Source organism: Convolutriloba macropyga, chromosome 2, assembly GCF_964194025.1.
Source record: "Convolutriloba macropyga chromosome 2, txConMacr16.3, whole genome shotgun sequence".
NCBI lineage: Eukaryota > Metazoa > Xenacoelomorpha > Acoela > Convolutidae > Convolutriloba > Convolutriloba macropyga.
The window spans coordinates 54,434,449-54,446,486 of record NC_134469.1 but is presented as its reverse complement, the minus strand read 5'-3'; the positions used below and the strand labels follow the sequence as shown (position 1 = coordinate 54,446,486).

Here is a 12,038-nt window from a genome sequence, read left to right as displayed (position 1 = left end):
ATTGTACTATTGTCCTTTTGTTCTTTAAAAGGGCTTCATCTATAAAAGAATTAGTCTTTTTATTAACTTCTTTAAATTCTTTTAGCCCAGTAGTAAACATTTCATCTAGTTGTATGTTAGTGATATTCTGATTAAATTTATTATCATCAAATTTTTGTTTTAATTGATTATATTTAAAGATAGTAACTGCAGCAACTTTATTACAAAACTGAACAGTATTTCTGACTTCATTTGTTGATTCAATAAACTCATTAATTAGTTCTTCATTAACTTGTGTTTCATTGAATTGTAATGTTTTAGTTGTAACTTTATCAAAGTCACCCTTTCTTAGTTCAGTTATAATTCTACGTAAAATGTCTATTTTTTTTGAAGAGGATAATAAGTTATTGTCACAATACTCTTTATTAATAACATCATTTTTTCATCTTTATTTTCTCTTTATTTTCATCTATCGGAGGGTGTACATTTTTAATTTTATAGGTATTCTTCATATCAATATCATCATTATCTTCTAGGAATAACCCACCAGCCTTACTTAGTGTTAAGTTGTTTGTTGATGTTGATGTTGATTTATGTTTAGCTTGATTGAATCTATTTCTTGTCATCTTTGTTTTTGTTTACAGAAATTACAGAATTATACCTAATGATTCCGAAACCTTATTATTAGATTCAAAGTCAAACTCGGATTTTAAAAACTCCTGTTCGTAATATTTACCTTCTATTATCTCTCCATTAATATCTTCTATTTTATATGTTGGTGGATGTGTTTTTAGAACTTCATTAACTTTAAACAATTCTCTATTCCAATTAGAAGTGTAACCTTTAGAGAAGATATTACGTTTATCTACATTTCTAACATAATCACCAATTTTAAGTTTAGGTTTAATATTCTTAAAACTAATAGTGTATTTAACTTTATCAGGATTAATAGAAGCGTCAACTGGTGTCATATTAATTGTTGAGTGAATGTTATTGTTATATGTTATGACTGCATCATTTAATATATTTACCCAATTACCATCACCATTGATGAACATTGGTTTATTTATTATATGTAATAATGTTCTATTGAATCTCTCTATAAACACAGCCTTTAAATCACTATAAGTAGAATATAGTTTGGTTTCATTTTCTTTAAGTAAAGATTTAAATGTTTTATTGTAAAACTCACTACCTCTATATACCCATAACTTTTCTGGTTTTCTAGGTTCAGAGCCAACTTGTGGATGTTCACTTATTACTATTTTAAAACCATTAGTTATAGATAAACCAGATTTATTCTTCAATGGAATAGCCGATGCATATTTTGTGAATATATCTATAACAGGTAATATAAACTGATAATTATTATTGTATTTACTTAGAGATGATTTGTCTATCAAATCAGCTGACCATGTTTCATCTTTATATAATGGTATTATTCTTTGTCTTCTAAACTTTGTTATTTGAGGACTGAATACTTCCTTAGCTAATAATGGTTGTTTAGTTTTAATTGTGTCTTGTTTACTTGTGGATATAGTCATCTGCGATGCGGGTTCCCTGATGGACGTAGTCATAGCTTTGCTCATCTGCGAAGCAGGTTCCCTGATCTGTGAAACAGCTTCCTTGATCTGCGAAGCAGGTTCCCTGAAAGCTTTGTTCATTTTTGTTTATTTACCATAGTTAAAAACAAAATTTTCTAGTTGCTCTTGGTTAATAATATTCATAGATAATAGTTGCTCAGATATATCTAGCATTTCATCATATAATCCATCATGACCAGCTTTTGTTTCTAGTATTAATAATTCTAAGCTTTCTATTAAATTGTTTGGGTCTGGGTTGCTATTTAATCCTCTACCATATATATTATCTTTTACACCCATTATGCGTTTTATTGCTCTATACCTAGCGCTTTTCTTATCCCCTTTTCCTAAATCATATCTAATATCAAATATAAACCTTTTAATTTTGTTTTCATCTTGGTTAGTAAAAAAGTTTATAAACTCATCTGAAAGTTCATATATATTATCCTTAACTGTAAATGCATTTTCTTGGTAAATTAGTTTAACACCGTTCATTTCAAATTCACCAATATCTAAATTTCCGAACTTTAACTTTAATTGAGGGTTAGATTGAACTGACATTAAATAAATAGTTTGAGCTGTCTTTATCTACTAAAAGTCCTCGTTTATCTCGAGCTTCCTCTACTGTTTTGCCATTGGACTTCATTAAAGCTTCATTAAACTGGGAGCCAGCTTGCTGGATCATCTTAGTTTGTTTATCTAACTCTTGATTTTGCCAATCTATTGCTCTCAATGTTTGTTCACTTAATGCTAGATTGTGTTCATTGTTTGCGTTTAAAGTTTTAGTTAAAAGATCAAATAACTCTTTTATTTCTCCATATTCTTGTTTTTTTAATTTATCTTCTAATCTGTTCTTTCTGTTTTGTTTTTCTAGATAGTTTAATTCTATAAGTTCATCTAGCTTAGTCATTTTATATGTATTGAAAAATTATAATAAGAGTAAAAAATGGATAATGAAAATTCTATTGATGAAAACTACTGAGTTAAAAAAAATGTTTAGCTTGTGGAAAACAATATCGGGCTATGGAAGAGTTTATCGACCATACTAGGGATCCCTGGCATGATGAATTAATAATTTTAAGTTATTCTGAATATTTAGATGAAAGGGAAACCTGTAAAATAATAAAATTTATAGATAACAAAAACAAATTAACTAGAGGAAATAGTGATTTGGAAAGAACTTTGGGAGGGATAATGATCTATAATGTACTAACTACTAAACCTGGAGATGCAATTGATCATTTTATAAAAGGAAGTATAGAATATTATTAACCAGTTATATGTTTTTTATTTAGATTTATAAATTGATAAACGATAGATGGAGTCTGTTCATAGATCAGAAAAACTGCTTGATAGATGAGCGAAGCTATCAGGGAACCTGCTTCGCAGATGACTACGTCCATCAGTGAAACTGCTTTGCAGATCATTATATAATCTAATATAGGCTTCAATTAACTTTCTATCATCATTAGTGGTTAGTTCTAAAATATTATTTATTAACAAGTCTTTATTATATTTATTATCTAACTCTGTTGAAGTAGTATTAATCAGGGAACCTGCTTCGCAGATCTTTTTTATTAAATCTCTTTTAAATAAATATAATTCCTTATCATGTGGATAACTTTTTATATTGTTTACATAAAACCTTCTTTATCATCAAATATATTTAAACTATTCTTACTTGTTTTTGTTGTCATGTTATTGCCAACTTTTTGTATTCTGCATTCATCTACTGTTCTCTGTGTATTATTCATTAATGCATCATAATAATCTATGTGCCTAGCATTATTATGCTTCTTTATTCCTTTTTCTTAGTGTTTTTAGGATAATTTTTGAAGCTATATTTGGGGGACAATGCTATAAATTCCTCAATAATCCTACTCCCCAGCTCGTGCTTAAACTTTCCGTGGACTTTATTATTAGTTTTTATAGGTATGTCTAGATTTTTTACGTGCATATGCTCATCACTAACTTTACCTTCACTATAACTTAATACGAAACTGTCCGTATCAATATAGTGAAGTGTTAGATCTTTGAGGGATGGTTGTAGAATATTATAGAATACATCAAACATATGTAATTTGCTAAGTTCGAGTATTGTTACTCCTACATATACAGGTGAGCTATATTCTATTTTTTTCTTTATATATTCTATTTGGCTATAATCTCTATATCTAGTTATATTCTTAAATGTTGGTTTACTTACACTTTTCATTATCTTTTCTTCATCATGCAAGAACTTGCTTTGAAAGAAGTGTAGAGGATTCATGCACATTCTTTCATATAGGGAGTTATTCATTAATTTCCTTACATCCTTTTCTGCTTCAGTTTTAGCTGTTGCTCTTTTATTTGTATTGTTTTGTATTTAATCTCTAGATATATAATCTTGTTTAAATTTAATTACTCTATGTATTTTTGTGTTGCTTTTACTCCCATCTTAACATAGAACTTTAACATCATATAATGAACCACATATTCTGCTTTGTTGTTTTGGTCTAAGATTAATTTCTCTGATCTTGCCTTGCCTCCATCTCTTTCTCTGTAACCTAATTCATTATCATTTATCTTTCTCTTATTAGGCATTAGTGCTAACTGTTCTGTTCTCTCTTTACATTCATCAGTATAATCAATATCACAAACTATATAGTAACCATGATCACTATCATCTGGAGTATTCAATATTGCATCTAGAGTAGTAGTAGTAATAAACTCAAAATCCTTATAAGGTAACTTTTGCATCATTGCATAACCATATAGGTTGTTTGCGTCTATGTACCATATGGTCTTACCATCACTGTTATCTATATATCTATCACCCATTATTCCACATACACCACCTCTCTTTGCTCCAACAAAATCATCTAGCATTTGTTTATCTTGCAATGTATCTAATGTAACACCGCTTGACATTAACCAACAATCAAAACTTTAACCTGGGAGACTTACATAATGTAATGGGTTGAGCTTGAATTCTTTTATGCTTAATTTAACATATTCATTCATTCAATAGTCTTATATTTTCACATCATTCTGTAAATACTTTATATTTAGATTTATTACTGTTTTCATTATTAAAGTTATCTACTTCTTGTGTTAATTTATTATGTAGAGTGGATTTAAAGTCTTCTATTTTTAGATTACCTATAACTTCTTGGTAGGTAGCTTTGCTACCATTGGCAGCTTCGCTGTCATAATCATCTAAACCAAAATATTCATATGGTTATAATTTTTTAGTTTTACATCCGTATATCTTTGCCATTTGATCTAGAGGCATAGCTAAGAAGTTATAACTATCTAACAATATGAGACAACCAATGCTAAACATCTTAGACTTACCAGCAGCTAGTGGTATGTTCTCTACTTTTCTTTTATCATTATTCTGTTTAAAGAGTTCACTGTATAGTAGGTTGAAGTCATAGCCAGAGCCATTATGGAATATTACTGGAATGAAGTTTTGTTGTTTGTATCTTAGATTACATATTTTACATGCCGGTCCTCTATATTTACCAGTTTCATGACAGTGATCTCTTACTTTATTAATACATGTTTTGCTGCAGATATGACAAGTGTTATTGGTTTCATGATATAATTTATCTTCTTCTGTGAATATCATTTGTTTGTTGCGCTTGAAGTTATTCCCAGTTTCTATTTCTAATAGATCTGTAGCAAATCTTTTGATGCAGCCTAGACCGAAGTAGTGCTTGAAGTTACCTTGCCAGGTGTAACCCACAGCTATTGGAATATGTTCAGCTATTACATATTTTAAATCATTAGTTGAGACTTCAACAATGCAACATTCTATATCGGCAGTTATAATATTTTTTATATTCTGACGTTTGTGTTCATTTATAAAAGTAATATGTTTTTTCTTAGGACAAACAATCTCTGGTTTGAATGAGTTGTTGCATTCGTGTTTATCATATTTAATTTATGAGTTAAACCAATAGGTACACCTATCACAATAATAATATTTAATGTTGTTTTTATTTTGTCTTTCTAACAGGGTTTCTATGTTTTTTATTAGGGCACAGTGTTCTATTTGACCATTACTCCAAACTAGTATTCTTACATCTTTTCTATCTTTATTAAAATCATCCACTTGTTTAACGATTCTACTTTGCCCCCACCACTAGGTGTGTATACCCAAATATTAATATTATACAATTTCTGTATTCTTATTATATAAGCAAAATCATCTTCATGTTGTTGTCTTGATTCAATTAGTTTATCTACATATTTACTTTCTCGAGTTGCATGGTGTGGGGCGGGTTGTAGCCAAGCAGTAATAGTTAGTTGTAAGCAATTATATTTATAACTACGTATATTTAGTATCAATTTAGAGTTTTTGAGATCGGCCGGTAAATCTATATAACTACCAATAGATGCTTTAGTTGGTTCAATGTTTAACTGAAATCATAACCATAACCTTCATATATTTCCTTTTCGAAATCTAGCTACCGATTGAAGTCACCATATTCATATATTGCATTATTATTAATATAATCAGTATTGAAAAATATTTTAGTAGTTTAACTTCTTCTTTGGTTCTCTTCTTATAATCACATTCAGCCGTGATCTTATATTTAAAACTCGTAACTTTTCTGAACTGGTAACAGTTTTTAATTTCTTCTAAAGAGTAATTAGTTGCTTCGTCTATATCTTTAATGTAATTCCCACCTTTATCAGTAATATAAATTTCTCTCATGTTCTGGCTGGAGTTTACATCGAAGTCTTCTGTGGTTTCTAGATACTTACGATTATGACTATATGAGTGAGTAGTTAGAGCTATTTTATTCCTAAATTCTTCATGACATTCTTATCATTCATACGTAATTTTAGAGTAGATGTTGTCTTCGGGTTGGGGTACCCCTTTAGTTTTAGTTTTAATAATATCTTTAGTTTTAATAATATAATCGTCTTCATCCGAATTATACACCTTCTCCAAGATTTCTTCTTTTTCGGACTCAAACATTTTCTCCAATAGTTTCTTATGTTTGAGATCGTATGATTGATGCCTGTATAAACCCTTCTTTGATTCAAAGGATAGATTACAGACATCGCAGAAGTTTATGACATTAGTATTATTTGATTGGGACATGATGTATTTATTTAGGGAAATAATCAAAAAATAATTTTTCGAAAAATGAAAATGAAATGCAATAAGTGTATAAATAAAACTTTTTTCTTAATTAATAACAGATTTAGAATAAATAATAAGCTGGTTTTTTATTCAAGTTACACTGAAAAACACTAATCACTGTGTTTCCACCGATCTCAGTGTTATTTGACTGTGCTCTTTTTGTTCAAGTTATCCACGAAGTGGCTTCATCAATCCACAAAGTGGCTTCACAGATTTTTGCAAGTTTGGTTTTACGTGCTTGTTACACGATCTCACTAGTTATACTGAAAAACACTAATCACTGTGTTTCCACCGATCTTAGTGTTTTTTGACTGTATACCCATCACAGTGTGTCCCATATACAGTCTCACTGAAGGGATCTGCGAAGCAGTTCAACAAAGTTGTTTTGCAAATTCCCTGATCAACCTTACTGTGAATTTGTTTTTTTATCTCACTTAGTTTCATAGTATTTCATCAGGGTCGGGGGACGTTCACTGGAGTTAGTGAGGAAGGAACCTCAAACCTTCCGTTTGCTAAAGCAACTTAACTAGAGTCGATGATTTAACCACTACGCCAAGCGAGACAGAAAGTTTTAGTTTTAGATTGATTACATATTGATTAGGGGATATTTGAAAATTTTATCATTTTAATATTTCTTTCAATTTTTGTTCAAGTTTTCTTTTTTGTTCAAGTTTTTTCGCAAGTTTGTTTACGTGCTTTTTACACGGTATCACTAGTTTTAGACTAGTATCTGGGGACGTCCACTGGAGTCAGTGGGAATTGAACCCAAACTATCCGTCTGATAACAGTTAATTACCAGCTTAACTCTGTACTAGTGGTTTGCACTCAGTGAGACAAGAAATGATAGATTTTAAATATAAAAGAAGTGAATATAGAGAGAATGTATAGTATTGGATAAAACAAGGGATTCAACAAACAGTAAAATTTGGCCCGATTCGACATGCGCGATTAGCGTTAGGAGAAAGGGAGAAATTTTACTGGTTGTTGAATCCCTTGTTTTATCGACTACTTTTCAGTTTTATTATCAGACCAGATTCTTACGAACTTTAGCTGTAAAAACCTGAAAATTGACCATTGTACCTAAAGAGAAAATTCATGTAGTTGAATCTTCAAGGACCATAGTCAAGTTAATGTTCAGTTATTAGATCATAGTTCAGTTAATGAAGTAGAATTTTGCTGAAATTAGCATTGCGAGTTGAGAAAATAATGACTAACAACTTTCAGCTGAATCTCTTTAAGTTCACTGATCAGCTCTGATCATTCCACGGCAATTAAAATCCACGGCGTGGATAAGAATAAATGTGTAAACAAACGTACTAAAATGGCGAGACCTTTCATCCTAAACGGGCAGTTAATAATTAAGATAGCAAAGTGAAATAGCTAAGTTTTAATTTCAAAAATGAAAAGCAAATGAATTTCACCATTACCCCCCCCCCCCTTCCTCCTTCTCCTCACCAACTAAATCGCCCTCATTACGTAACCCCAACGTTAGTTATATTTTGCAACTTTACTGACTGGTCTAAGGCTCTCGCATTATTAGTTTAAATTTATTTGAATTATTGAAATAAGTTGATATGTAAAATTTGAAATAGACGCGCTTTCAATGACCAAAATGTTTTGTTAGGTGGGTGGGCTGTGGAATTCAGACGCCTGTCTCATTTCGACATTTGATTCTGCCAGAACAACATCCACCCCACACGGAACTGCTCGACTTGGAACCAATTCCGAAAAGCTGTCTGGGCAACAAGCAGTGGGAAGACCTGTTCTCATTCTCCCACTTCAACCCTGTCCAGACACAAATATTCCACACCATGTACTACACTGACTGCAATGTTCTGCTAGGAGCTCCCACTGGCTCAGGCAAAACTATTGCAGCTGAGATCGCATTCTTCAAAGTGTTCCGAGATTACCCAGGTATTGGCTTGTTCTGGCAAGGTCGATTTTCCTTAGGGCTTGGGAGCTTTTACTTGTCCCTCTGCTCAGTGGATTCTTTTAAAATTCTGTTTTGCACTTTTCTTTATTAATAGCCTCACAGCGATAGCGGCTATTATTGGAGACATCGTGGTTTTTTTGCAATTCAAAGAATTTGAATTGTATTGGGGCGCTCTTTTTATTACGACTCGAAGAGGAGTATTGGTTTTCTTAAGGTTTTTTTACCGGAAGTACTATTAGTTCAGACGCTGTTTTGACCTAAAAGCGAAAGTGAGAAAAATTGCCGTGTGAACTGTTTTTTTTCTGAGCGAGAGAAGTTTTTTGATCGTGCGCTGCGTTTAGTGAATGACTTTTTGACTTTGAAAAGTAGTTTTGACTGAATGGCACGTATAGATAACCGTTTTTAGCCGTTTTTTGTCTAAGTGGCCCAAGTTTTTTGCTTGCAATTTTGTTTTTTGTTTTTTATAGAGGTTATTTTTATTCGATGCTATATTGAAATGCAAACCTCGGAAATTAATACCACAGTGTTTTCCGGAGCCTGAAAACTCGTTTTAAGTTCAAAATTGGCACATATTTTTTGATTTTCTAATTAATTTTTGGCTTTTTTCTATTAATTTCTTCGCTTTTGGATCTTTTAGCCGTCGTTTTATCAAAAGTCAGATCCCGTTCAATATGTCAACTTCCCGTTGATAATTCATATACTCAACGCCTCTTTGTACCTCGATTTAATAAGTTAATAGCAATTATTGTAAACGTGCCATTTTTCATGCAAATTTTTCTATTTTGCATAAAAGAGAAGTTTGTCTTTTTTTGTGCAAATTTTTTGCTTGACATTTTTGCGCTTTTATTCTAGAACATTCTTTGACTTCTCAATTGACTTTTTCAAGCTTTCGTTCATCATTTTTGAGTGATCTCTAGTGCTCCGAAGTTGCTAATATAAAATCGGTTGCAGCATATCAAAATCAAGTGACTCGTAGCGCAGTGGTTATTGCGGGTGGCCAGGGATCAAGAGGTCAGTGGTTCGATTACCGGTGGGGTTAAAATTTTTGCACCCATACAGAAAAATTGATCTAGAATAAAGACTATGAGTTAAATTGCCTTGCCTGTCGTTCCAGAGCAATTCTTCTGACATTTTTCGGTTTATGTTACAAAATTGTACATATGCTGATCCGATTTTGGTAGTTTTTTCCAATTTTTCTCAGTTTTTTTTCTGTATTTTGGTTTCAATTACTAGAAGTAGGCTTTTTGTGCCACACGAGGGGCTTTAATTTCGTTTCAATAAAACTTCATTAATTTTTTAGCCTTAAATTTTTCAAAAAGTATAAATGCATTTTTTTAAATGCACTCTTAAAAATTAATTGACAATTTTGCAAAATGTTTCAAGGTTTCGTATGTTTGATTCCTGCTTTTTTTGCTCAGGATGATGGATCTTTGCTTCGGATGGCTAATTGGCTTTTCCATGTCTCGAATGCTGAAAAATGATATGTATTCCTTTTTCTTGTTCTTTTAATTTGATTTTTAATTTTTTGGTGTTCTTTGTTTTGGTGTTCTTTACATTGTGTCAATATTCTTCATATTGTAGTTGGTATCATTCTAGCTCTGTGGTGACACCTACATTTATTTTTGTTATCTTGATTTTTCACTTATTAAAAATTTGAATGATTTCAGGTTTTTCTTAGATTTTAATCATTTTTTTGCTTTGCAATTGATTTCATTCAACGTATGGCAGTACTGAGATTTTGCTGGAAAGGCTTTGCCAAAATTTCTTTTTATTACTTTTTAATGTAATTTTTTTCCGGCCTTTGTATTGTTCTTAAACGATTTTCTGCCTTTGAATATTATTAATAGCCGCACAGCGACTGCCGATCTACGAATCTTTTGCGGCTATTTTCTGGCAATCTGCCAGCTATGTTTGTTACTTTTCTATGATTATTTTATTTTTTGAATTAGTTTGAAATCATGTTTTCTAGCATATATACTACAAGGAAGACGTATGTATTATTCATTTCTTAATTTCAGTGATTAGAAATCTAACTGTAGTAGTTTTGTGATTTCCTAATTTGAGCATTATTTTGAAGATTTGAACTTAGTTTGTAGGTTACTATTATCTGCCGTTCGCTTTCGCGATTTTTTTGAGATCAGAATCAAGAATTGTTTGAGGGCAATTGATAGCCATGTCGACTTTTTGTACCTATCAGTGTTTTGACCATCCTAAATGTTTTGCACTTTTTTTAACGTTAGCAAACGTTTTCAATGATATATTTTTGCTGCATTTTATTTCTCTTGTTGACAGTGGTTTAAATTTGACCAATTTTTAGATCGTACCGGGGGAGAGGGGGCTGTGATGAGTTTATGGTTTAATACAAAAGATAATGGCCTCAGCTGCAATTAAAGTTTTCTGTGAAGTTTTTACGCTTCGAGTCGCTTCCAGAATTCTTCCGGTAATGTTTTTTTTTACGGATCTGTTCACACATTTTAATGATTTTTGATGTCAAATTGGGATAAAGATTTTGACCTTGCCAAAAAAAGAGGTGGAGCAAAAAAGCGACTGAATTTTTTCCGCTTAAAATTTAAAGTAGACTGAAAAACGCTGTTTGAACAAAAATTTGCTTTCTCGCTAGTGGTTTGTTGTTCACATGCTGAAATTTCACTTTGAGTTTTACTGTTTTCTCAATTTTTGGATCGGATTTATTAAGAAGTTTTTCCAATTCTTTCATTGTTCATTCTAGGCATAGTTTTTGAATCAAATTTCCATTTTCGCTAGTGGTTTTCTGCATGCGGAATTCTGACATTGATTTTCTTTTTTTTAAAATTTTTTATCTGATTTTTTTAGAAATGGTTTTCTCAATTCGCTCATAGTCCGTTCTAGGTCTATTTTTCTGTTTAGTCAATGAAAACTTTAATTGTTCGTCAGGACTTGTCCTGCTATGTTTTTTTATTTCAAAGTTTTTGTTACGACCATATGACGTCACAACCACTTTCAATCTGCTTTTTGTTCATTCGTTCATGCAATTTCAACTGAAGTGCGTGCGAGAGCAAGTGTTTCTGTTCATTTGAGTGATTAATTTTTTGGTCACACTTGACTTACACTCTCAAAAATGACTTCATCACTTTGAAATTGACTTTTATTTACTTTAATTCAAAGAGATAAGGTCAAATGGGGTGTGTCACTTTAAATGAAGATTATTTGAGAGCAGCTAATAGAGGCAGCAAAAACGTATACAGATTTTAAATCAAAATAACATATCAGCCTTCAATGAAAAGACGATTTTCTTTGGTCTGTCTTTTTTTTCTGTTTTTTTGAGACTACAGATCTACGAAGCTGTTGTGGCTATTTTCTGGCAATCTGCCAGCTATGTTTGGTTTTAGAAGTATCTTTTTTCAGTAGTTTTTATTGGATTATG

General features: G+C 31.4%; 2 protein-coding genes across 3 annotated transcripts in view; both read left to right on the top strand.

Annotated features, from left to right (window-relative positions):
• LOC142334503 (histone H3.3-like type 2) overlaps positions 1 to 12,038 on the top strand; it is a 96,844-nt gene that overhangs the window by 66,804 nt on the left and 18,002 nt on the right. The gene's annotated exons all lie outside the window — the stretch shown is intronic.
• The window catches only part of LOC142334501 (activating signal cointegrator 1 complex subunit 3-like), a 63,648-nt gene that overhangs the window by 39,315 nt on the left and 12,295 nt on the right, over positions 1 to 12,038 (top strand). The window contains exon 5 of the mRNA XM_075382589.1: positions 8,327 to 8,616. Coding sequence (XP_075238704.1) covers positions 8,327 to 8,616 — 290 coding nt within the window. The remainder of the gene's footprint in view (positions 1 to 8,326; positions 8,617 to 12,038) is intronic.